Source organism: Lagopus muta, chromosome 6 (assembly GCF_023343835.1).
Source record: "Lagopus muta isolate bLagMut1 chromosome 6, bLagMut1 primary, whole genome shotgun sequence".
Classification (NCBI taxonomy): domain Eukaryota; kingdom Metazoa; phylum Chordata; class Aves; order Galliformes; family Phasianidae; genus Lagopus; species Lagopus muta.
The window spans coordinates 49,430,030-49,456,743 of record NC_064438.1 but is presented as its reverse complement, the minus strand read 5'-3'; the positions used below and the strand labels follow the sequence as shown (position 1 = coordinate 49,456,743).

General features: G+C 42.5%; 4 protein-coding genes and 1 non-coding gene across 11 annotated transcripts in view; 2 read left to right on the top strand and 3 right to left on the bottom strand.

Annotated features, from left to right (window-relative positions):
* The window catches only part of TECPR2 (tectonin beta-propeller repeat containing 2), a 40,120-nt gene extending 39,673 nt beyond the window's left edge, over window positions 1-447 (bottom strand). The window contains exon 1 of the mRNA XM_048949667.1: window positions 333-447. The gene's annotated coding sequence lies outside the window, so the exon portion shown is untranslated. The remainder of the gene's footprint in view (window positions 1-332) is intronic.
* On the top strand, window positions 421-14,307 carry LOC125695367 (cyclin dependent kinase 2 interacting protein). 3 transcript variants are annotated; one of them, XM_048949680.1, is made up of 5 exons: window positions 421-519; window positions 1,012-1,180; window positions 2,321-2,447; window positions 3,462-3,591; window positions 5,046-5,374. In XM_048949680.1, exons 1-5 carry the CDS (start codon window positions 513-515, stop codon window positions 5,246-5,248), a joined length of 636 nt encoding a protein of 211 aa, XP_048805637.1. In that variant the 5' UTR covers window positions 421-512; the 3' UTR covers window positions 5,249-5,374. The 3 variants fall into 3 exon arrangements, with proteins under 3 accessions (XP_048805637.1, XP_048805638.1, XP_048805635.1); XM_048949681.1 differs by lacking the exons at window positions 421-519; window positions 5,046-5,374 and adding exons at window positions 580-712; window positions 13,137-14,307; XM_048949678.1 differs by lacking the exon at window positions 421-519 and adding an exon at window positions 580-712.
* ZNF839 (zinc finger protein 839) lies at window positions 7,193-25,312 on the bottom strand. 5 transcript variants are annotated; one of them, XM_048949672.1, is made up of 8 exons: window positions 18,866-19,465; window positions 17,140-18,063; window positions 15,705-15,836; window positions 14,808-14,900; window positions 14,314-14,466; window positions 12,626-12,766; window positions 11,519-11,657; window positions 7,193-9,705 (listed from the first exon to the last, which is right to left on the bottom strand). In XM_048949672.1, the coding sequence occupies exons 1-8, from the start codon at window positions 19,364-19,366 to the stop codon at window positions 8,720-8,722; spliced, it is 3,069 nt and encodes a 1,022-aa protein (XP_048805629.1). In that variant the 5' UTR covers window positions 19,367-19,465; the 3' UTR covers window positions 7,193-8,719. The 5 variants fall into 5 exon arrangements, with proteins under 5 accessions (XP_048805629.1, XP_048805627.1, XP_048805628.1 ...); XM_048949670.1 differs by having other exon boundaries at window positions 7,194-9,705; window positions 15,585-15,836; XM_048949671.1 differs by having other exon boundaries at window positions 7,194-9,705; window positions 15,585-15,836; window positions 17,140-18,060.
* Window positions 19,497-26,714, top strand: part of MOK (MOK protein kinase) — a 32,511-nt gene continuing 25,293 nt past the window's right edge. Inside the window, 2 exon segments of the mRNA XM_048949682.1 lie at window positions 19,497-20,630; window positions 25,306-25,420. Of these exon segments, the coding sequence (XP_048805639.1) occupies window positions 20,624-20,630; window positions 25,306-25,420 (122 nt within the window). The 5' untranslated portion in view covers window positions 19,497-20,623.
* TRNAI-AAU (transfer RNA isoleucine (anticodon AAU)) lies at window positions 19,665-19,738 on the bottom strand. Its single transcript has one exon. It is a non-coding gene; the product is annotated as a tRNA-Ile (tRNA).

Sequence of the window (26,714 nt, the reverse complement as noted above, 5' to 3'; positions counted from 1 at the left end):
CAGCACGCTCTCGGGGCGAACTTTCTCCTCCGACCCTCGCTGCGCCGCGCCCCGAGCTCCCCTCAGCCCTGCAAAGCTGCGGAGGAAGCGCCCGCCGCGGCCCGGATCCCCTCAGTCGCCCCGCGCACAACGCCCGCCCGGCGCCGCCGCCCGCGCCCACCGCAGCCTTCCCGCCTGGAAGCAGGCTTCCGTCAGGCGCTCGCCCGCGTCCCTCTCCACGAGTAGAGGAAGGAGGCGGGGAAGCTCCGCCGGCCGCACCAGAGCCGTTGGCCGCTCCACCACGGCGGCAAACCGCCGAGGCAGAGGCCGCACGGAGACGCGGTAGCGCTCACCTGCTCAGGAGCCGGGAGCGGTCACAGCTGCCGGCGGGGCGGGAGGAGAGACGGACCGGAAGGAGGGGACGCTGCTCCGCTCGGGCCCCGAGGCACCGGCGGCGGCCCCGCTGCCTGAGCCGCTCGGCGGGGCCGGGCCTGGGCGGGGCCGGACGTGAGCGCACTTCCGCGGGCGCCGCTATGGCGGGTGAGTGAGGGAAGGAGGGAGCGGGCCGGTCCTGCAGCCCGCCGCTGGGCGCCACCTGCCTGGATTTGGAGCGGGATGGCAGAGCAGGGGGACAACGGGGGGCTGCGGGGAGGCGCGCTGAGACGCTCTGTGGTCAGAGATAGGGGTCACGTTGTCCGTGCTAAAGTATCGCAGGAATATGCTTTTAATTCGTGTAAGTAGTAACAAAACTGATAGGTGAGGAATGTAACTAATATGGTTAACGTAAATTGCGTTTTCGCTGAATCACAAAATCGTTTGAGTTGGAAGAGACGCTTAAAAGCCATCCAGTCCAACCCCCTGCACTGAACAGGGACACCCACAGCTCCACCAGGTGCTCAGAGCCCCTCCAGCCTGACCTTGAATGTTCCCAGGGATGGGGCACCCTTACTATAAAAAACCTTTCCCTCGTCTCAGCCACACTGATTTATTTCCATATGTTTTCAGTGAACTTCTCATTTTTTTCTTACATAGCAAAAAGCCCTGCTGATGGTACTCCAAGAAGACCTGTTTTATCTGTCAGTGCAAGAAAAATTAAAGATAATGCGGCAGACTGGCATAACTTGATGATGAAATGGGAGAGACTGAATGACAATGGATTTTCTACTGCCAACAAAATAGTCAACATGAAGATCAGTGAGCAGTAAGTATGCTGGTAACATATACAAGTAAAGACAGCATGAGGATTGCCTTACTGAGAAATTAATCTGTTTTCTTCACTACAAAATTTTTTGGAGACTGGTGATAGAACAAGTCTGAGAGGATGAGTGAATTCTTAACTCAGAAGCTGCATTTTTTTGGTTCCATAAAACATTCAAATAAGATGTAAATGTCTCGTAAATGCTAAAATAATCTCTTAAGGTAGGGGCATTTGCAAGAAACAAAAAATGTTTATTACACATACCCAAGCATAATGGCTATTTAAAATACTTATGGAATGTACAAAATTAGAACCAAGTCCTACAAATCTGTGCCTACACAGAGATTTGTGACAGAGATGCAAGTGTTTCTTTACTCTTGTATATATTGACACTGACGCCAATATTACCAAATTTTACTTTAGTCAAGTGTTCAGCAGATTTTAAGAAAAATAAATCTGTGTTTTATATGGTCAGAAGAAGTTATAACAGTGATGGTTTGGGGAAAAACAAAACAAAACAGTAAAATGATTTTGGTAGAATTTTGTCATCATGCTGTGAAGAAAAACCTTCCAACAATCAGGGTTTTGAGAAGTAGCTTCTGAAGTCTGACAGGTGAACAGGGTTTGTTTGATAGAGTTCTAACAGACAGGCTCAGGAATATTTTGCTGTAAAGGTCTCAGATGTTGCTTTCTCTCTCTAGCACCTCCCTCTGCTCTGTCAACGTTTACAGGAAAGTAAAGCAAGAGAAGTGGGAGAGTCAGCAAGACAGGACATGTGCCTGCTCAGTAGCTGCTCTGGTTTGCAGTTAAATCTTATGGCAAACTGTCAGTGAAAGTGACTGTGGGGAGGTACCAGGCTGTTGGCTGGGCCAGTTGAAGCCTGGCATACATTCTCCCCTGTCAGAGACAAGGTAAAGTAGGAAAAGGTGTTATCTTAACATTTGTGAGTGTTTTGGGGTGTTTTTGAGCACAGACTGTAAGGCAGAGAAACCAGCCTTAATTGCTGATATGGTTAGCTATGTTCCTTTCTGGTTTTATATAGAAATTCTCATGAACAACCTCTGAGAGATTCTGCGGGACCAGATCACATGGACTATAAGTCTGCACAGCTTGAGTAAACCTTGACTTACATTTCTGCTTCAGATTTCAAGATAACAAACTGGAGGTAACCTGTGACAACAGTACCACAGAATCTGAAAAGCCATCTCCAAAATACAACGAAGAACTGGACAATTGCTGCACAGAGTTACTGGAGACCTTAAAAAAAATGGTAATATTCACTTTTCAGTCTTAAAAGTAGTATCAACAGTTTTCAAGTACAACATAAGCACATGATGTTAAGTATCTGTTGTAAGCATAAAATCGGGGATTTTTATTCATGCTTCATTGCCTTCAAACCTTAATAATATAAATCTAGCATGCTCCATTTGTTTGATTGCTTGATAGATTGGAAAGTTGTTTTTATATCTACCTTCTGCTTAAAATTAACTCCCCACTTATAATGTTATTTATAGTGTGATCCTCTGAAAACAAGTCATATAATAACCCATTCTAAAAATGCACTTGATGTCTGTTTTCTTATCCCAAATATCCCCTCTGTTTAGAACAGAGTAAACACCAACTTAAAGCACAGAGTAGTGCTTTATCTGCCGTGATATCCGTTGCAGCTATCTTTGCTCAGACATTATGCAGTTACACTTTCAGTCTGCCTACCAGTACTTTCTGTGCAGAGCTCATTCTTTCTATAAGGAGTAGAGAAAGATCATTATTATTCTGCCCACCTTCTTTCTGGATACATTGCCAGGAATTAATGTCACATTTCAGTTTCACACTTCAGACACTTCAGTTTTTGCTCAGTACTGAGATGTAAAATTTTTGGTGAAAAACGTGACTTTTACAGCCTTTAGCCGTTTTGAAGGATCATTAAAAAGATAATAGATAGGCTTTTTGTACAAACAGGCTACCAGACCAGTATTTAGAATAAGCAGGAGCACTCAGATTTTCTTCAGATTGCATTCTGTGGGAAGAAGCAAAGTAATCTGGGTGTTTTCCTTTTTATGCAAAATCAGAATCGGTAATTATCTGCAGCATCTGAAATTTTAGGGTATTTCATTAATTCTGTATGTAAGTTCCAGCTTTGATTCCTAATTGGAATTTAAAAAAAAGTGAGTTAGAAATGCTGAGACTAAATAGAGTCTTCAGAAAGTGTTTAAAAAATGCTGAAGACTACAGTGACTTAATGTTCCTGAGATACTCATTAGTTTTATGCATTCATTGTTTTCAGACAAAAATACAGCTGAAAATGGAAAAGCTCTCTTCAACTACCAAAGGAATCTGTGATTTGGAGAAGTTCCACCATGGAGCTGGCAGTTGCACAGCACCCCTGTTTCACACATGGCCCACAGCGTACTTCTGTAAGTAAATTATTGATCGTTTTAGATAAATGCACTCTGTCATTGAAGTCATCCAACATAGGACTGGAAAATACACCCTTTGATATCTGTTTATCCTCCCTTGGAGAGAGAAAGTATGTGAATCAGTCTTCTTTATAATTGACTAATCAATAAACACACGAGTGCATTCCTTGGTTTAGGATTACTGCTGATGACTGCTTGTATGAATTGCCAAGCATTGTCTGACATGCAACAATTATAGCTTAGAACTGAGCTTGTCAGCAGCTTCCAGTGCCCAAGCTGCAACAGCCACATCTTTTGTAGAGAGAGACAATTTTGCAGTTTGGTAATGTTAAGCTGTTGGCTACAGACAGACCTGTTACATGACACCGAAATAAAATCCTTGAATGCAAAGAATGAGATACTCCTCAGTTAATTCTCAGGCAAACAAAGAAAAGTAGCTCTTATCACAGTATCAGTCCAGATAAGTAAAGAATGTTGTTTCTGTCTTCTGTTACTATCAATCTTCTTTGGATTCACTTGGTTGCAAAAGGTAGTTTCCTAACTGCTATTCTAGTGTAGAGAAGCCTAACTGCATGCAAACCAGCTGGCTTCTCTGTGCAGTGAAAGTCATGCCTTGTGAAAGCCCTGCTTCTTATTTCACTACCACAAGCCAGTGGGAATCTTACATACTAGTTTGTCAACTTCAAAGGTTAAGAATGATGATGACAACCAACTGCTGTCAAAACAGTCATTGTGACTGAATCATTTAGTGATGCTCTTCTCTTTGGGAAGAATAAATCCTCTTAAAGTAGCAATAGTTCAGATTAAGTGAGAAACAAAAATCAGTCTCTCTTTACAGTAAATTTATGTGGCAATTTTTTTTTAAAAAACCAATCAAATAGATGATTATATAAATGTATTTTAAAGCCACTATATATATTACCAATGTAACTAGTAACAATATTAGCTTTTACATTATGCACTTCAGGTTTGGTCAGTTGTCCTGTTTCCCCGTTATTCTTCACTATTGGTGTTTCTTATTGGCAATCATACATTGCTGAAGGGCTTGACAGCATGTGAGGACATTCTTTGGATTAGATAAAATCAGTGATGACTGAGATCTGAAGTTCCTACATTAAGATAGCATTGCAAAATCTTAAATAACATTTCAGTTATTTAAGAGAATGGCTATAACAACTGCCCTGAAAACCAATACCACTGCTTGTTCTAGAATTAAAAGGGGATTCGTATCAAAATCACTAGTGTTTTAAAAGTATGTCCAGAAACTGACTAAACTATTCAGCATTTTATGCTCCAGTATACAACATTATTGACTGTATAAGAAATAAGATGTTTAAATGTGGGGAACAGCTTCTGTTCTTTTAGTGATCGATAGTACGGGTGTAATTCAGCACTAAGCAAACTGCTGATCTCTTACCATCAGTGGGCTTGGTTTTTTCAATCCATTTCAGATGAGGTTTCTCTGAAGCTCTCTGAAATGTACAAGAAGGAACTACAACTCAAGCAAACAATCGTACAAGAAATTGCTCATTCTGCTAACCAGGATCTGATGATGGTCTATTTATCATCATGGTTATACCAGCCTTACCTTGACAACAGCAGCAAACTACTGCTTGAAGGCATGCTTCTGGAAACAGGGCACAGACAGTGCTAGAATTTCAAATGTTGCTCGACTTGCTTCTCATGATGCTTACATGAAACTGAAATGACAAATGGACGAGGCTCACCAAGTAAATTAAGTTTTTGTAAAACTTATTAAAAATATTTTTTGTATTTATTACTTTGTCTCAGCTGATATCTTTTCGTCACAGACAATCTGGTTTTGGTTGCTTTAATCCTCTCTAAGCATATGACAGAGGCTATGGGTAGGAGGTTGTTTAGATGCTTCATGGTACAAGTGCTCCATAATGAGAGATGAGCACTTCTGTAGTGGTCTCAGGGAGGAGATTCAATGCACATAGATACCTGGAACAAACGATTAACTACTTTCCAAGTCTTGATGTTCTAAAATATCTACATTGTTGCTCTTACCATAGAAATTCACTGCTGCTTGATGTGTTTGGTGGTGCTTTTTATTTTGTTGTTGTTGTTAACATGGCCAGTGTTCTTTTTCTAACAAGCACTGGCAGCTCAAATTCTTGCTTTCCTTTTTTTGTGCTGCTTTCTGCCTTTCTTGGAAAAAGAGAGTAGAGAGTATGTTTGGGAAGAACAGTTACCACAAAAGCTAAATGCTAAAAGGAATTCAATACCCTTATTTGCTTTCATTCCTAAAGACATAATAATCCCTTTGCATACCACTGCATCAGACCTGGGTGGCACACAAAAGCTGTGACACTTACCAAGCCTTTAATAACTGTTGGCTGTTCTTGCAAATTAGCACTTTTCAGCAAAGTGTATTACAACTTGGAAACTCTGCAGCTGTTCCATCATTCTTTATTCTAATTCAACCCCTGATATTTTGTGAATTTAGGCCTTCTTTCTTACTTAAGATTAATAATCCAAATTCCTCCCTCTTACTGATTGCACATATGACCTGCTCCTTATATGAAATGTTGCTTTAGGTCTTCCGTTTCACACCGATAAATAGCATTCCTAGGTGCTGCTGAATCATTGCTGTGCTCTGAAAGATGTTTGCCCTTGATTTCTCCCTGAAACCAACTATTTGAACTAAAAATAATGTGAAGTGCATGCTGCTAAGAAATGGCTATAGCAGCTGTGGTTTGATATGAGAAAAACCTCATTAACAGAGAGCGATTCTGGCACAGATTTGTGATAGGAAAAACAGGGTGATTTGCTTAGCTAGTTCCAAGCTGAAACCTCATAGGCTTGGTAAGGGAAATGTAAATGTTGCCTGCAGCAACCAAATGGACACACATGAATCAGAAGAGTGTTGTTCTGTGTTCAACAGAGGTTGTTTCTGACAGCTTCATAGTGAACTATTCTTAGCCCAACTTTCTAGTGTCCAAAAAGAAATTCTACTGTACCTCGAGAATGCAATCAATCAGGGAGAGCTTTGCTAATTTTTACTGTTTTTCTTTGCAAGTGTCCTATGCAGCAGCTGAACAGCCACCTTAATTTATCTGAGTAGGGCCAGATCCTTGTCACTATGGAAACACTTTCATACTTGGAAAATATTTTGCAAAGAAACAAAGTGGGTTCATTTACAGAATTGCTCTTTTAAGATGTGCATAGGTACGTTTTATTTCCTACCATGAGCAGATCAATAGGGTATGAAAACAAGTCATTTTCTGCACAGGTGGAAATTGTAGTTTGTTCTTATTTCTGAGAACTAAGCTCTTCAGGAAGGAGACTTAATGTTTGTGAATCCCTTTGCTCTTTAGTTGCTATAGGACAGAAGACTGCTGCCAAATCATCACTGCAGAGATGCTTTTATATAAAGTTCATCGTTACATTTGAGCCCTCAGATGTAGTTATTAGACAGACAGTATGGAAGAGGAGTAAGAAGGAATTGCTTACTGCTATCAAAGTCTTGGAAAGGCTGACAGAACTGCACTTTGCATGGTATCTTCATTACCTCCTTTGTAAGGCAACGACCATTATTACCTCCTGAAAAAGAAAACAACAAATCAAACAAAATAGCATCACAAAAACGAAACCAAAAAACCCTCCATAAACTTAAGAAGCAGACAGGATCTTACAAGCACATAATGGCATCTTCCACAACCCTACAAGTGCAGTGTTCTGCCTAATCATAATTTGACCTTCTGTTCAAGCAAATAAATAAATGCAATATTATAGGGCAGACAGTTTAATCTCTAAATTGTCTCACTCATTTGGATTCCATGTTAGTATGTTTTTCCTTAATTACTATGAATATTTGATTTAAGAACAGTTCTGCACATAATAGGTGCTTTTAGCTGATTTGTCCAATTATCTCAGTAGTTTCAATGAGGCAACAAATATAGTGTATCTTATCAGTTTTCATTAACATCTGCAAGAGTTTACAAATAAAATTCAGATAATGGTCATTTAGGGTTAATCCTTTTTACCAGATAAGCTTTTTAAAAGAAAAGTCAGTGGCTTGGAGAACAAGCTGCAAGAAAGCATCCACCAAAATATCATCCAAGCATTAAATGCCACTTCACTACCACACAAGATAGCAGAAGGTAATAAATAACAGGAGAACTTTTAATCTCTGCGTAGAGAAACAGGAATTACAGTCAGGGCTAAATTTTTATTATGATTAAACAGTACAGAGCAGTGTAGAGTAACTGGGAAGGCCAAAACTTAGAATTTATGAGATGGAGGAAAAAAAGATATAAATCTAGGAAAAAGATAATACAAATCTAAGAATTAAAAGAGACCACCAGGCCCTAAAAGGTAAAAAGGATTTGTTATCCTGTTAAAGAAGTTCAGTAGTTTTGAACCTTCCCATTTCTGTCCAAGTAGCAGTAAGTGTTGAATGCACAGCTGACCATTAGGAAACATTAGCGAGAATACTTGAATACATTGCCAGTAGTTCAGTACAAATCAATTCTTGTGTGAGGCTATTTTTGTCTCTAACTCAGTGCATACACAGCCTAATGCTATTTAAATAAAGATCAGTTGGGCTGTCACATTGTTCCTGGAGTGCACAAGCATGGATTGTATTTGAAACCCCCATTTTTCCAGGCGGAGCTGTGCATGCCAAATCTAGATGCTGATGTATTCAACCTAGCTTTAAGAAAGTGCAAAACAGCAGTCTTCTTGTAATCTCAACAGCACAGAAAATGCATACTTTCAGATAGCTTTTATTTTACCCATACACAGTTTGCCAGTACACAGCACATCACTGCCAAAAAGCAGTACAACTTACTGCATTTTTAGATGGCTAGAGAGAAAAGGAATTGTGTGACAAACGGGAATAGTGCAACAGCTTTAGGATTGCCAGATTTCCACTTTCTACCCACCCCCCCCAACATATAAAGCAAGGAGAACAATGTTAATTTCAGAATTTTTGGTTGCAATTGTTTTAGATTTTTATAAACATAAGTTATAAAAAGTATAGGGCATAGAAACAGTTTACAAATAAGTTAAATTTCAGTTATCTCACTATTCACATTAGAAAAATATACATTTTATATAGTCGGTCTTTCCCAGAAGAAAGACTGTGTAGTATTCTGATTTATGGCTCCAATTCACTCTGTGAGAGCAGAACATCTTCGCTTTGGCCATCTGCTTCCATTGCCAGTAGTGCTTCCACAGTTTCCAAAGGTATCCCGTCAGGTGTGCGGATGTGCATTGTAGTACCATCAGAATCAGTTACAATAACAATACCTTCTGCCTGAGACAAAACAGCAGCATTGGGATGAGACAAAATAAGCCCATCAGAAGTCTGAATAAAAATCTGTTCATGTCCCTGAGTCAAGAAGTCATGGCTCTCACCAGTAATCTCAAAAGCTACAGTTTGATCTACAGTAACTGCATTCTCCAGTTCGTGTTGTTCCTCTGTCCCACAAGAAAATTCACTCATGTTATTATAAGCGCAGTCATGGTTCACACCAGCAGACAGGGTGGTTTCCTGGACAGGATTCTGGTGCAACTCAGCCTGAGCACCGTGTGGATAATTTATTGGCACATGTGTTGAAAAAGCTTTTTCCATTTCCTGCATCTCAGCCATACCAGCGTCATGAAGTTGTTCAGATTGTCCTTTCAGAGCAAAATTCTGGTTTTCTTCTTGCGGTGTCTGACATTTTTGACTGAGACCATTTTCCTCACTCACTGCCAAGTCAGTGCTCCGAATGCCCACTGCATGCTCTGAGACAGAGTTGCAGGGTTCAGCAGCTGACAGTCCTCCCGCTGTGTTTTGACTCACCAAATGTACTTCAGCTAATTCTGGTGCACCTCCCGCTTCTACAGGCAGTACAATTTCAGTATGTAGCAAAGATGTGTCAGCCGAAATACCTGGTCCCTGCCCATCTACAGGTTGGGAATACTCTATCCTCGTTTCCACAGTCTGAGAGAAGGTACCTGAATTTTCAGCATTGATTCTAACTTCTGAATCAACAAGTAAATTATGTTCCTCCTCTGCAGGTAATATGCTTCCAGTTGTGCAGCAAGTGACATGTCTGTCTTCTGGAAGCAGGATTTCTCCATTTAATGGATTAAGACCTGAAAAGTTGGAAGAAATATAGTTTTGTTGGGTAGTCTAACACTACTTGTCCAAAATATTATTTTTTCAGTGATAATTTTGGAGGAAATGCTAGACTGCTTTCCTCTCTCAAATTAGCAAGCCTGAAGCATTTTCTATACAGTTTCAGAGCACTTTGGGGTGAGGGGGCCAGCATAACAATACTCAAGGTATTTTTTGGATAGTGAAATATTATTGTGTATTTCAATACGAAAGAGCCTTAAATAGAAGTAGCATTTTTTCCTGTTAATCTTGAAGACAGCCTGGGGTGAAAGTCAGATTTATCTTTTTTCCCCATCTGGCATACAGCCAGTAACATTACGCCATAAAGAACATGGCGCAAGGTTGTCAGTTGCTCATCCTCATAAGCATTAATAAACTGACTGAAGCTTTAAAACTTTGATTAAAATTCTGTTGACAAGTCAAGCTTTTGAAGATTCAGAGAAGTCAAATTAGTGTGTAGCTAATGAGTTGTCTTAGCAGATTCAGGACCACACTCAGCCTGAGACAGAAAGGGCAAAACAACAGGAATTTAGTTTGTTGTGCCACTTGTATGACTTGGACTAAGGGCTCTCAAGCACAGCAGGGAGCTGAACAATAACGGCTAAGTAGCAGGAGATTGAGCTGCCTGTTTTTATAACTGAAGATCAAAAGGAACAAAGGTAATTTTTGTTATGGAAGATATCATGGCACAAAAAAGGAAACCTAACAACTCTAAAAGGATTATTTTAACTTTTTGTACTGCAAACTAACAGAAGCCTACCAGCCTGTGCAAGTGAAACAGGATTCTTTTAAAACAAAAACAACCTAACCCACAACCTCATAGCTCAGAAGAAAACTGTATGATAAGGAGAAATAAGCACTGTCATGCAGAGAGCCTTTCAGAGAAACAAAATTAAACTGGGGGGGTGAAGTGGAATGGGGGAGCGGGTAACAACACAAAAACAAACGAGAAAGCAACCACTAACAAAGACACACAAAGAGCAAAAGAAAAGCAGCTCATAGCAACATCAAAAAGATAGGTACAAAGCAAAGAGATGGAAGCGGTACACAGTTTACTAGAGATGGGTAAGGGCTGGAATCCTTCAAGACAGTAAACACAATGCCTCTGAATAGTGAAATGCTTTCAGATTAAAGACCAATGGAGTGTGGGGAGATTACAGGTGGCAACAATCTCGCTTTCTTCTCTAACCCACTGTTTGCCTGCCAACCTGAGGAGCCAGAGGAGTAAAGACAAAGAAGGGAGAAAAAAAAAGGACATGTGCCCAAAGACCATCACAAAAAATACTGTCTTAGTGCCAGTCATTAGCTCCTGCACCTCCCTTGGGATACAGGATAACCTCCAGTTCTTCCCCTCCCCCAGGTCCACAAAGCTCAGATGATTCCACCCCTGCAGTCCACTCAGGCAGCAAGAAGGACATACACACTGCTCCTCTTCTACTGCTCTCCCACTGCTAACACAAAGGTTGTGCACTGTCACCACTCTAAGGGACACTGCAGACAGGAAGCGGGCAGGAAGCACACGGCAGAAGAAAGTACTATTCTCCCAGTGCTGCAGTAATATCCATGTACACATTATTGTGCATTTAGAATTGAGCTACTGCTGTGCTGTGCATCATTCTTAACTTCCCCTCTTGTCAGTGAGGACTTCCCAGTAAAAAAGCTGCTTTTGAAGAACCTGGGAAGCAAGCTGAGAAATGAAACCTTAGGACAAAAACCACAGTAGTTTGAAGAACAAAGATTCGTTCAGCTCCTCCGTGAACACAACAGAATTGGAAAACATGAAGAGGTTACCATCTTTTTCAAAGAGTGCACATAAATTTCCACTCTTTTCTTTCACTTCATCTTGACTGGAATAAGCATTATTCACATTCTCCATTACATCTTCTAACTTGGTCCTTTTGGCTGATGGCAACAGTTCCTCCCCTGAGCTCTGTCAATACAAGAGATAATTAACTGGCTGCCACCATAACAGCTCACAACATTGGAAAAGAAAACAAGCTAACTAGGCACTTCACAGCAGTACTATCCTTGAAAACAAGATTTTGCATTGAAGTAAGCACTTCCTGAGCAGAAAGAATTTAAATACAGTTCTCATACTTTGCCAAACTACTACTGATAGATTTTGATATTTGGTAGAAACAAACCAGCCTAGTGTGAATATCACAGCTTCTCTCTAGGTTTTGGGGTTAGCTGTATTATGTGACACCTGCCATAAACTCTCTCTGACTTCAGTAAACAGCTGTGAACAACTTGTCCAGCATTGTTGGCTTAATGAAGAACAGATCAGCTCTAATCTAACCACAGGCAGAAAATGGAAGAGTACTAATCTTGTTTGTCCGCCACCAGAAACAACTCCAGATTACATAGAACAGTTGAGGGAAAGGACCATAAGGATATGACTTTCAAGAAAATGAAATAGAGCACAGCCTGCTCCAGATTTCAAGAAACCAAATCTGGTAAACTGACTTGTTAGAAAGAAAGCAACTGTTTTCACGCACCTCTACCAACCAATTATTAGTGCAAAAGCTTCCCCAGTGCCCGAACCTGCTATAGGTAAGATCTTATTGGTAAGAGAAGTTATAGAATCTGAGGATCCTTCTTACCATGGGGCCCATTTACTGCCACATCAACAGGATTCTCCTCTGTATCGTGGTATTACATGTTAACCTTTGAGATTCTGTCTCCAGTATTACAGAGCGTTAATGCAAAGTACATCTTTAATCTGCTAGTTCACATGCTCTGCTGTGACCCCACAGTAGAATATTCACTTGAGTATTTACAAACCCTCACTTTAATACAGGTCAGATAATACTAGTGTGATTTCTAAAAACGTATCTATTTCAACAAGCTTCAATTTGTTCTGGTTCCATTTTTAGTTTTCACAGAAGCATTCCATACCTCAGCTAACCGTTTTTGTCCCAGTGTCTCCACAGGCACTTGCTCACTAACCATTTTAATTATACACTGTGAACAAGAGTCTACACCGCGCATCTTTTGTTCGCCAGAGGTTATTTCTGTAATTCCTAGAGATTCGGCAACCTGTACAAACAGTTACAGGAAAAAATAAGTGACAGTTAGTCTCTCCAATCTCAATATATTTCTTCAAACTGAACTACAAGGACAGAATTTCAGTCTGACAGCTCAATTAAGTATTTAACCTGCTATGTTTTCTACTAACTTCCGGATTAATAGAATATTTCCAAGTGAATATTAACAGGTGAACTCAAAGACACTGGTTATATATAGAATCCAAGAATGGTTACTAAGAGCAGAGCTTAATACAGAACTCTGTGTAGGCTCTTCATTACTTAAAAAAAAAAAAAAACAACAACATTTAAGTCTTCCTATTTTAAAGGATCTGTTAGAAGCTTGTATGTATTTTCCACATTCTCTTTTCATCTTTATGTAGGTATGCTACGATACGACCTCTCTGGGCTGTTATCTTCTAAAGAGCAAATTCTATATTAAAAAGGCATGTTGAAACTGAAGAAAACAAGAAACAGGTTCCATTTTGGGACTGACAGCATCAACAGCATCCTTTTACTCGGTGCACCTTCACTACTGCAAACAGAAACATCAGTGGTAATCGGCTACAAAACAGCCAGATGAGCAGGCAGTACATCTAGGAAGTTTTTCAGTACATAGAGTGAACATGGTGACTTATTAAAAAAAGAAGAAATACTAACTGCTACTAACAGCCCACACAGGATTTCACTTCTTAACTGGGATTATTATAAGAGCCAGCATTCTCTCTCTACCTCTTCTACTCTGGGTTTTCTGTATGTTCACTCATTGTGGCTGCAAGTTCAGTGCACAGGTACCCTAACAAACACATCATTAGGAATTGTGTTGGAGGCAATATGGAAAGTAGTGTTTTTGCTACTGGAAACAGAGAAGGGAAAACAAAAACACATTAAGTACAGAGATCTGTTTTATTCCAATCAGAAGGAACACAGACTATGTAAAGGATAAACAGATCCATATAACACACAAAAAAAGTCATTCTAGACACAACTGCATAAACAATGAATCTGCAGTTGTTGAAATAGCAGTTTGTAATTTCATTAATTTATTCTCTAACTTTTGTATTTGCCAGTATGACTGAACTGCACACAAGCATTCAGTTTGTGCTCATTTTGCAATGAAACCATGGATCCTTTTAAATCAAGGTCGCTCATTTTAAATACAGCCCCTTCCCTCCTAACTAAATGTCACAATATACTTCTAATGCTGAACACACCCTGCAGTGATGTGCAGCTTCATGGTACTCTAAATATACACAGGTATCAGAAATCAGCACTGCTAGAATTGACGTTATCATCTTTTATTTATATATATATATATATATAAAATATATATTTCTAGTTATATGTGTTGTCACATATTAGAACTGTAGTTTTATTATGGATTTCTTTTTCTCTTTGCTTGGTTATTGTACTTTTTAAACACTACCACTTTTGCTCATCGGAAAACATGCTTTGTTCAAGTTTACCAGGATAAAAAAAATTTATCAGAGAAAATATAAAAAAAATAATCTAAAAATAGACAAAAAAAAAATCCCAGTTCCAAGGAGAACATTTTGTTACCTTAGCATCTTTTATTTCAATTGGCTGCTGGCAGCTCAGAAAATCAGAATTACTGAGGTAATCATAAGCCATTTTCTTTACCATATTATGCAACTCTTCAAATTCTCTATACACATTAGGGAAGTAAGCTTTGGCTGGACAACCTTTTTCAACCTGGAAGAGAAGAAATGTGTTGTTTCCCCCTATATATTTCAAATAGCATGAAAGAAAATTCTTTTGTTTTGTTCAGTGTTTAAAAATACTATCAGTCAAATCAAGACTATGGAATTTTCAGAAACACCACTGAACCAAGCAGCAGAGTTAGACTTTCAATAAGACCCATCAACATCTTGCCTGTGTAAAACTGAAGTGACATCTAGAACATCTACATTCTGCACAATTCTAGCTTAGAAAAACCAGATGCATTACTCATGGAATCTTTTTCTGCATATCAATGAAAGCCTCCCTAAAATAATTAATATATTTACATTAAAAAGATAAAATGATAATCTCACCTTCATCAACAGGAATTCATACACTGTAACAAGCTCTGTAAGACGTGGGAGAACCAGCTCCATCAAGTCTTCATTATCACATTGTTGTATTAGCTGTCAAAAGCCATAATGAGTTTATTAAAGCAAAGTAGCCTACAAAGGTAATGCAGCCCACATTCAGAAATAAAATAGTGCTGCTTTTCTGTAGGATACACGAAGTTACCTTACACTACAGTGATTTCTTTCTCTGTTTCAAACAGACAGCAGACAGACTCTCAGTCCCATAAAGCAGTCGCTATTAAAAAATGCAGCCTAGAAGTAGGTTTGCCTTTTGGAAAAAGGCTGGAGGGGAGGATATACATACTGTATGTTTATGCAGCTTAGAGAATAGATGCAAACGTAACACCAAAAGAGGAGATGAGAAATACCTCAAAACAGTTACTACCCATGTTTACAGATAACACTCAGTCCCATAAACGTTGCAAACTCAGAAAAGGAACAGAGGTGATGCACAGTAGTAGCTAGCAACTTCTTCAGAAGAAATTCTTCAGAAAAAAAGCAAGAGTACATCTACATGTCAAAAAGACTTTCCACAGAGTTCCCATTTTCCCTTTTTTCTCCCCTTAAAAGCCATTATTAATATTTTCTTCTTAGAAAATGCCTTAGGCTTTTATCAGTGAACAGGAATGCCAGCTGTCAATCCTTTTGAAAACGAATCTTTGCACCGATTCAAAAACTAAAACCAAAACCACGGGGGAAAAAAGATACTTATGAGATAATTGCAGAAGAGAACCATACCTCTTTTAACCTAGCTCTTCTTCTGAATACATTGCGCTCTGTGGACACACCACTAAGGGACTTTGAAGGGGACTGACCAGGTCTGCTAAGCCTCCCAGAACACCTGGATCTTCCACCCACCCTCGGTCGACCGCGTCTCTTCGGTCTTCTGGGTCTTCCAGGTCCTTTTGCTGTTATGGGCCCCCGCTGTCCTGAACTGCTTTCATTCTGTTGTTCTGCCAACAGGTTTCTGCTTTCTGCAGACTTACAAGTCTTAAATGAAAGAAAAAATAAAAGCCTTTTTTCATAATTTTAAACGGTGCTTTAAGTACAGCATCATTTTATAATGAAATTCTTAGTCTGGGCAAAAAATAAATAGGATATTAAACAAATGCAAGGCTGAATACAAGCAAAGGTCTCATTTGTTTTCCTCTACCTATCCGTGTACCAGCTTTGGTAAGCCTGATATTCTTTCTAGAAAACCTCTTTGCCTGAGCAAGAACAGTTTAAAGCAATGAGTTACAGTACAAACTTTGAGAAATGGGGTTTTCCAGCTAAAGACTGCAGGTACTACAGCAATCTAGCAGTCAGTAATAGTACTGAGATAGTCTGAAGGAGATTTTCCATCATCTTGCATGAAATGAATGCTGCACAGGGAAACAAATACATAATAATGCAGACAACTGAGTTCAGTATTCTGTGCTTCTCTCTTTTTCCAAAGATGACAGAATAGTGCAGGGAATGAGGGTTGTATTTGCTGCACTGGAACTCTGACCTGCAAATTTTCATATTTCTGACAACTTCTGTTTTACCAATAAAAGTAAAAAATGGGATGCTGCTACATCTAAAAGATTACACAACTACATCAACAAAGGCATCAGCTATTGCTACAAACTGTTAGTTGGGAGGTAACTTCACTTGGAAGAGGAGCTTTCAGTTGGCAAGCTTAGAACATCACAGAAAAAATGCCACTGTGGTGGCTTCCAGTTCAGAGAGTCAAGATGAAAGTACTCAGTTCACAGAGGTAAGCTAAGCCTCACTTCCAAGACTTGCTCTAGGAAGAGTTGCAGTCCACTCTGATTCCAAATAAGTTTCACCACAGAAAATCCTCTATTTCAGTAACAGAAATTGATAAGGTAGTTGATGCCTTGCTGTCTGTCATGCAAAAAGCACGATCAATGTTAGCATTCTTCTCTGAGTGGACAAGAAAAGGCTATTAATGCAGACCTGCAGACCGTATGTTGGAAATCCAGTAACGATCACGCAGGGAACGTTTTATGTGCCTCTGCAGGAACACTATTCCTGATGCAATTTCAAAGAAAATGAGCTGTCATCTCTTATGAGCATTTTAATCAGCAGTGTGTCTAAGTTTGCATATTAGTAAATACTACTGAGCAGTACTGACTTGTATGTTTCACTAACAAGACGTACAAGTGAATTCACATGTATTTAAATTTCTACCTTCATTCTTAAAAAAACACTGTTGTCAGTGGGAACTCAGATGAATGACTGCAGTATGCAGCTATTAAACTGCCCTTCTGATTTCTACAAAACTGACAGCTGTAACACACTTTACCTGTTCAACCTGTGAGCCAGCAGTTTCTTCCAAATTGGTAGGTAGTGCGTTTTCATTATTTAAAGTGACAGCAATGGAATTCAAATGCACTGGACTCATAATTTCCTCTCCTATTCCGCAGAGATTGTCCACAGATATGCTTCCATTAGGTTTATTTAAGGGTGTTTTTTGAGGTACAGACTCCAGCTGTCCATGACCAGGGTTAAGTTTATAATGTCTTGCTAATCCTCCTTTTCCTATATAGGACTTTTCACAAGTCTGACACTTAAACATTTTGGGCTTCAGATTATAATTTGAAGAATTGAACAATGCATCCTTTCCCTTCACCTTTCCCTCTTCATCATCTTCTATAATCAGCTCAGAGTAGTCGTCGGAATCAGACTGATGACTATCAGCCAAATCCTCCATTTTAATGAATTTATAATCTTTAGCCTTGTACTTTGGAGGGCGTGAAATCCGTCCAGAACGAGTTTTCACTTTCAAAGACTTTTTTAGCTTGTCATCTTTCTGTTTTTTTTCAAGGCATGGCATCAGAGTGTTTGTTGAGCTGGCTGCAATATTTGAAGACCTCGCAGGTGATACTGTGGCACGTGCAGTTTTCTGTCCGTTTAGCACCTTATTTGTAGGAATCTTGTTCACAGGCACTGATCCATGAGACGGTAAAGGTTTCTGCATAAGCAACTGAACTGGAGACTCAGAAGAACTATGCAGGAAAAGCTGCTGCTGCTGCTGCTCAGGTCCTGTAACAGGCTGCATCTTAATTATCTGGGGATTAATAATGCCAAGTCCTGGCATGCTAGAATTTCTACCAACAGACTGACTCAGCATTACAGTTTTGGACTGGATTGGTGCCAAGGATGGCACTGGCCTTTCTGTTTCCTTCATCTGTCCTGGCTGAACTTGAACACAAATGGCTTCCAGCTGCTTTTGTGGAAAAAAGGAAGAGCTGAGATTACACAAATACCTCATTTGTTAGATGAACATGGTATTTACCAGTATGACACGTATATACCTTTAAAGGAAGGCATAAAGAAATGAGCACACATCATTCAATTTCCATTTCAAAGCATCAAAGCACTGATTTAATGTCAGAGCACAGATTCTCTTCCTTCAAGCTATGGCTTTCCTGCATGTTCAGCAATGTAACTGCTGTCAGCTAAAGCATGTAAAGTCTTCTCCCAGGTCACACCGCAGCACTGTTTCCTGCAAGCAGGCTGGTTCTGGGACAGCAGCACTGCTATCATCCAGGCACATCTGTAACCTTTACCAAAACAAATGCAGGAGAACTACAGCTTGTAACATGATGCAGGCCGAACGCCAGACCCAGAACACACAGCAGTAAGTGCTCTGTTCAAGAAAACTTTATGACGACCAGTACAACACACTTCATGCTTCCTCTTATCCCTTCCTTCCTATTCTCCCCTCTTCCAAGTTCCTGCCTTAGCTCTGCCCAATCTCCACCAGCTCCTCTCCCCCAAGGGAGCAGGCAACCACCTGCCTTACCCTGGGATCAAAAACCATTAAAATTGGAGATGTCTTAAGACCACCCAGTCCAACCCCAGCCCGTCCCCGCTGACCACGTTCCTCAGCACCACTTCTCCGCGGTTCCCGGAGAACACCTCCACGGACGGTGATTCCCCCACCTCCCCACGCAGCCCGTGCCGCCGCATCGCCGCGCTAAGACCTCCTTCCCGCCCCAGAGCCAGGCGGTTCCTCGGAGCCCTACCTGCCGCGGGAGGAGGCGGGCGGGCGCCGGTGCCGCGCCGCGCTGCAGGGCCACGCGCTGGGCCACGCTCCGCAGCTGTAGGGCCGCGTTCTGCACGACGGCTGCCGGCGGTGCGGGGGGCTCGGGGCCGCAGTCCCGGAGCGGCGGCGACGCTTCCCGCAGCTCCCGGGCCCTGCTCACCCTCTCGATCACCCTCCGCAGCTCCGCGGGGGCCAGAGGCGTGGCGGAGTGGCGGGACGGCGAGGGCGGCTGCTCCTCCGCGCTCGGCCCCGCGCCCTCCGCCCGCGCGTAGAGGACGGTGCCGCCTTCCTGAGCGGCCGAGCTCCGAGCCGGCTTCTCCGGAACCGCCCGCAGCTCTGCCGGGGCCGGGAGGCCGCCGCTTTCCTCCGCCGCCGCCGCGCCCAGGGCCACCTCCCCGCAGGCGGCTCCGGGGGGCTCGCCCTCAGCCGGGGGAGGAGGACGCGGTGGCGCCTCGGTGCCCCCCTCCTCTGGAGCCGCCATCTTGGCAGGCGTCAGCGGGCGGCAGCCGCATCGACCCCCCCGGGCGGCTCTCGGAGGCGCGGGGCGCAGTCAGGGCATCGGCGGCGCGCGGGCCAATGGCGCCCCCGGGGCGGGGCCGCACAGTACCGACGGCGGCCTCGAGGGGGCAAAAAGCTGCGGAGGCGCTTCTGGAACCTGATCGACATGCGAAGGTAAACGACGACGGCGTGACGTGGAAGGGGGAGAAGCGCGCACGCAGCCTTGAACCGAAACACTACTGTGGGGGGGGGGGAAACGTAACAAAAACAGTATTACCCTCTGGCCCGTACGGGGATCGAACCCGCGACCTTGGCGTTATTAGCACCACGCTCTAACCAACTGAGCTAACCGGCCCGGTGGTGTAAATCACTTCTCCCTCCGTCCCTAAAGGGATTTAGCCGCAGTCTCCTAAGTGTGTTCAATTCCTTGTAGTGGTATTACGGATGAAGAGTTCTTTCAACTCGAAAGCACGGGAGAGGGATGCGCAGAGACCCAGGTGCCACAGATTCACCTCCCTAGGAAGCATGGAAAACACTGAGCGCTCAGTGTATTTTTTGCAGTTTGCAAGCCTGTGCCGCCCGCAGCTCCTTTCAGCAGCAATTGCTTCGTATTTCAGGAGCATCCCTTCAGGGTTTGTCAGAACACCTGCGTTGGAAGATGCGACCAAAGAACGGAGCGCGGGCGCTACGCTCGGTACGACTCGGTGTGAGCCGGGCGCCCTCAGCGATGCCATTCCCACCCACTGCGAGCCAGCGGCGCGCACACCTGTAACGGGCTGCGTTCTACAGCCTGCAGTGGCAGGCGGGAGCCGCTAGGGATCAGGCGGCCATCGAAGATAGATGCTGGGATGCAAAGGCGCAGTAGCGCCCGGCACAAACCAGAGCTACAGGTGCGGCATTCAGCATCAGGGAACGCCTTTCAGCTAGAAGCAAGGGCTGCGCAGACCGCTCACAGGCTCCCTCCATCCTGGGAGAACGCCTGAGGAGAAAAATCATCCCACAGAGGCGCACAACGCCACACGGAGCAACCCCGCGCCCAGCCGCCGCCCCGCCTCCTCAGCCCTAAGGCGCACGCGCAGAGGGCGGGGCAGCGCCGGCCGCCTCTCGCACTGCGCCTGCGCGAGGCCGAAGCCCGGGGCGGGCGGACGGAGCCTGCGCGGTTGCCAAGGCAACGGGAATACAACATGGCGCGCTGAGGGAACGGCTCGGTGGGGCTCGGGGACCCGCAGGCGAGCGCAGGATGAACAGTAAGAGGCTGCGGGGGAGGGCGGCGGGATCCGCTCGACCCGAGGGCGGGAGGCTCCTCGCGAATCGCAGCGCGGGCTCGGGCGTCTCTTGAGGCGGCACCGCCGGCATCCTCTGCTAAGGGGCCGGGGCGGCGGCGGTGCTTTGAGGCCCCGGAGGCCGCAGCCCCGAGGTTTCCTCGTCTTGCTGCTGGATAATGCTGTTCTCCTGCACGCCCAGCCTGCTAACGAACGTTTCTGCAGAGCAGCGGCCTGCCCGCCTCCCAGTCTCTCCAATTGCCTTTGCAGAAATCACGAGTTCCCTCTTTCTTACCACGATCTGCAAGCCGTGCCTTCCATTGCTTGGCATCGGTCTTCCTATATGCCATGTCACGCCCCACACTCTCAGCAGGTCACTGAGTGCCTCAAGTGTCACAGCCTGCTGACCGTGCCCGAGGGCAAGCTTTCCATTGCTGTCTTCATTTCTGCCTTCTCACATGCCTTAACACTACACCTAAACACCATGGCTTTTTCTTCCTCAGCTTCATTTCAACAGAATATGCGCCTTAGGTGTTATACCACCCTATTGACTGCTGTAGTGCTGTCTTTTCTGTCACTTCACAATGGATTCTTCAGTTCCAAGTTGAAGGTGATTTTCTGTGCTCTCTAGATACAGAGACATGGGCCCAGACTTTGCATTCTATTACTCACACAACTTTCATTGCTCTTACTTTCTGGCTCCTGTAGCTTTTTGTACACCAGAATGCCTTTCTAGTGAAGGATTGCTTCTCTGCCATTCTCATGGCCACAGCTCTGGTGTTAGACTAGTTCAAGTTGCCAAAACTTATTCTTGTAAATAACTTGTGTATCCTAGTCCTTATTTTGTTGACTTGTATGGAATTTTATTCCATTTTCCTAATCCTTGTCTGCCTTCTCTAATCATTTGAAGCCTCTTAGACTCTACACATGCTGAAATAGCCAGGAAAGAAAGGTTAGTTAGCGTCTGCATTGCTACAGATGCCACAAAAAAAAAAAAAAAAAAAAAAAAAAAAAAATTGGGGATTAGGTCTTCTCTATTCTTTATGTTATATCAGCAAGAGAAACACTATTTACTTAATTTAATCCTCAAAGTAGTCAGTCTTAAAACACTCAGGAAATTTTAAAATCTTGTCTCTCTTCACCACATATTCAGCTAAACTCACTGGTAGTTTTGTTTTGCAGCTGTATTAAACATCATAGCTTAACACTGAAATATTTCAACCTGGTTATTCTATTTCAGTGTTTGCTTGAAGTTACTGTAATTTACTGCTTAATGGTGTCTGTCATTAGAGGCAGTGAAACTGCTGCTGATAAGTTCTTTGCAATACCATGCAAAGCATTATTAAGAATATCTATAATCACATACAAGAAAAAGTTGACTTACCCAGCTGGTGATGAAGATCTCTGGTTATAGACCACTTCTTAACAGACAGCCCTCACCCAGGAGACATTCTTCCTTCCAAGGAAAGCCCTTAAATGAGCCCAGGGAGGTGTGGACCCTGGGTCCACCTCTTCCAGTCACATGGAAAGCACAGATGAATCTCTTGCACCTGTGCTTCCTGGGCCAGCCACCCACTTCACCAGGTGCCCAATCATCATTTTGGGCTGTGACATAACAGTTCCCCTAAAGACTAGTTGCCATCTAGTCACTTTTGAGGAATCGGTTATGTGGAAGTGAATGTTTAAGGATCTTCATAAATCTTGGCTTGTGGACTTCAAAATTGGTGTTAAATTGTTGGGATGCTGCAAGTCTGATTTGTTTTCCTTCTCAATCTGTAAAATCACGCTATTATTCTTATAATGTCTGAGTTCCTCTCAGTTTCTCATTAAACAATAACTTGTTGTGCGATCACTCTCCCATTTCCTCCCTAGGAGAAAGGCTCTCCCATTTTCAGTGACTTGCTTTGTTAAGAGTTTACATGCTAATTTTATGCATCAACAAAAAAACAACATTTTGACTAATGCAATTTTTATTTCTGATTCTCAGCTGTCATTCTTGTCACTGGTGGAGAGGATGGCTCTCCAGTCTTTTCCTCAAGTGTTTGTTATTTGCACGTAATCTTTTTTTGCATGCCTTGCAGCATTTTACTGTAAAAATAAGTAGACCTGTGGTGGTTTCAACCTAATGGGCAGATAATTGCTTCAATTGCTTTATCGCTCCTGTCTTCAAAGGAAGAGAGAGAGAAAAGGTGATGGAAAAGTGCTCAAGGGTCAAGATAAGGACTGAGTATTAATCACAAATTGCTATAATGGGCAAAACACTCTCAGCATAGGGAAATGAATGCAGTTTGTTGCCCATTGCTAACAGACCAGAGCGGTGAGAACCAGAAGCCAAGTAAAACTACCTTCCTCCCATCCACCCTCTTCTCCCTCCTTCCCTGGAGCAGCACAGGGAATGCAGGCAGTCCGTAACACTCCATCGCTGCTCCACCATAGGCCTCCCCTGGGCTGCAGGGTGCTTCTGCTCCATGCCTGGAGCACCTCCTGCCTCACCTTAGTGGCAGCAGGGCTGCTTCTCTCCCTCCTCTCTCCCGGCTGCAGTTCCTCAGCTGGTTTTCCTTCTCTTAAATCTGCTCTCCCAGAGGTGCACCCAGCGTCGCTCATGGCTCACTTGGTCAACACATAACTCAACTTTTATGGCTACTTGGGTATTTTTTTGCCACGGAAATTGGCTCTGCTGCTGTATGAGCACGTAGCACAGCCATTGTGTTTGTGTCTTAGTGGAGATCAGTTGCTAGCAAAAACTCTATTGATAAACCTTCTTTAGAAATGTTGGATTTAACTACTTTGATCTTATGACTCCTGTTTTATATTTAGCTATTTAAATGGGAAATTAAAACTTAAGGAGGGCATGTGCTTCTTGCTTGTGGTCCTCAGAGCTCACGAAAGATTAGAAATCACCCTGCTTGAAGCACTGCCTGCCCAGTTTCTGCTAACAGCCACACGTGCTAAACCCCATGGTCTCACCCATACTTTGGAGTCTCTGCTATTGTCTCCTTTACCCATAATGGTTTTCAAATTCTATTTCTGCTTCTAATAATTGTTCCATATATAATTGTGTAGAGAGCACTAGACTGTGTGATTGGTTTTAAATTGCTCTGTTTTCTCTCTTTTTCTAATTAGAAGGCCTAATTTGTGAGTTTAAGGGGAAAAGGGGAGGAAACAATGTAGGAAATTAAAAGACTGTTTGAATTTATGGAGAGGACTGGGTTTTAAAGAAAATCAGGGCAAAGAAATATATATATTTTTTACACTGGAACAGCATGAAGCATGATAATCAGAAAACCTTAGCAGCAGATGACAAAAACAAGACAAGCAAATGACAGTTCTCCCAGAAGCTTCTTTGGAGAAAGGGGGGGTTGCGTGGGGACAGTTTCTGCTAATTAAAATGTAAGCACTTGCATCACAAGGTAAGAAGACTTTTAACAAGTGCGAAGCTTGGGGAGGAGAAAAGAGGTGAAGGCAACACAAACTGATTGCTAGTTGGAAAACAGCATTAGAATGTCTCTGCCTAAGTGACTTTTCTCTCTGCAAAATTCGTTGGCAGGCTTTCTCTGCTGTGAGGCTGTATTTATACTTGTAAATTAAACATATCTGGAAATCTTCTTGGCCACAAAGAGCAACTGGCATGAAATGACCCACATCTACACTAGTAAATTCCCTTCTCCTCCAATCCAAGCAGTAGGACAGAATCTGATCGAGGAGTGGCCTTAGAAGGAGTGCTCCCATCAGGTTAGGAAGGCTTCTGGGAGGGCAGTGTCGCAGAGCACATCCTGGCTCCGTGCTGTCATGGCAGCTTATGCAGACAGCTGCACTTCCTTGGAGTTCTGCACTTCCTCTGCTGCTCGACTCCCCAGAGGGGCTCAATGGGGTAGAGGAGGTCTCCTGCTCTGCCTCCCTGGGTTTGGATCTAGCTCAAAAGCAAGAGCAGCGTAGAGCTTAGCAGAGTTGGGTTTTGTGCAGGTAAAATAAATGGAAGAAGTATCAAGGGTAGAATCTGTGGGTGCTATAAATAAAGGGAAACAGGAGGACAAGGTGGGTGAAGAGAACCAGTCAGTGGGATTGAGAACAGTTGATTAGAATGCTGGAGGAGAACAAAGGAGGAAAGAAATGTCAGTTCTGAAGGAGATCAGAAGAAGACTGAGAATATTTAAGTAAAGCCTTATTCTTGGCCTACTTGGATACTCTTGACTGAAGACGATAGGGGAAAAAAGCTTTAAAACCAGTAATTACTTTTCTTTAAAAAAGAAAAAAGTGAAAGAATGCCAAGGTACCCTTTCAAAAAAATGATACATTTCTGAAAGACACAAAGCATAAATGCATTCCTCAGTTGCTAATGCACTGTAGCAGAAAGAAAGGATAAGAAGTGCCATGTGGAGAGCATCGTGTCTCTGAGCGAGGAGGCACGGTTACTCCTGAACCTTGTTAGTGTATTTCAGGAACACAAGTTCATGTAATATGAGCAGCAAAATGTTTTCTGTTATTCCTTATATTTCCTCTCAAAGAAGTTTTTTTTCTGTGCTAACAGAAAAAAACAAACAAACAAGCTTTTATTAAAAAAAGATTCCAGTAGTCAGAATTTAGCAAATTACTCTGGATCACTATGCGGTCGTTGTAACAATTTCTACTGTAAAGTGAAACAATGTGTTTTTGTTTTTAGAATATAAACCAGTTTGTAAGATAGGAGAGGGAACGTTTTCTGATGTCCTGAAGATGTTGAGTCTTAGAGATGGAAAGTACTATGCATGTAAATGCATGAAACAACATTTTAAAAGGTATGCATAACTAATTCTACTCCTGCAGGGTATCTGACTGAAATCTAGTGGGGAAATGAAAAATAAGGATTAAGTGAAGGTTTTTGAATACTTGTGTAGTAAAAAGGTTTGCATGCAGTGTAGGAAGAGATCTCTGCTGCTTATTATGAAGGGCCTTCCTATTTGGCAGTGGGGTTATTACCTTGAGTACTTGAACTGTTGTCCTCTACTATAGCAAATGCTGCCTGACCACTGCTGGATGGAAGGTTAAACAGGAAAAGTAGGGGCCGCGTGGAAGCAGAGACATTCACTTGACATTCTGCTTCAAATATGCATGCACCCAACTCTGCTTTTGTAGGTCACTGACCTTATTCTCACTTAACTCTCTTAACTTCCTGCTGCTCGCAGTGGGAGTGACACGTTGGTACAGAAGATGTAAATTAGGACATTTTGCTCTGGAGTGAAACTTCACTAATGTCAGCGGTTTATTGTCTCAGAACTTTAGAGAAGGAAAAGTGGAAGTGTGAAAAAATTACTGTAAGCTCAAACAAACACAAAAGAACCCAAATATCTTCAATTAATGATGTGACTTCTGATTCTCTGCCGCGTTAGACAACTGTTGGGTCATTTATGCATTACCTACTACTGACCAGACTTGTCCAGTTTGTGATCAAAAGAGTACTGAAACTACCTGCTCAGCTACATCAAGATCAGGAGGTATGCAGTTCGGTGGTAGGGAATAACAAGCCAACTTGTGTTCTCACGTAGTATGGTTTTAATGTTGTTTAGGCCTTTAACCCTCTGGTGAATTGGCTGACAAATTCTCTTGGTAAACTCTTCGAGAAACAGACAAGTGTTCTAAACAGAACAAGCCCACTCAAAGCATTTCTCCTGGTTTCAAATTGGAAAATCATGACTTGGTGTTTAGCTTTAAAGTCATGAAAAAGCTTATGTCTCCTCTTCTGATCCATTTAACAGTGTACAAAGCTCTTTGTTTCCTCCTCCCTCCTCAGAGGTTCTATAGCATTTAGTTTTGTTGTTTATTATAGTTTAGGAAGGCAACAAAATAATTAATCAACAGCTGAATAGCATATATTTTTCATTTAATTGCTTAACGTTCAAACTGAATTTTAAATGTTAAATTTGGTAAGGCTAGACTGTCACTTCCAGCAGCATGCTGAGCAATAATTGGTATGATTTAATGTTTAACGCCAGCTTAGAATGAACTGCATCATATTATGTGTCACAACATTCCTGCCAGCTATGTCCATGGCACAGCAGCTGGTGTCTAGAGCACAGTACATGACTGATCATG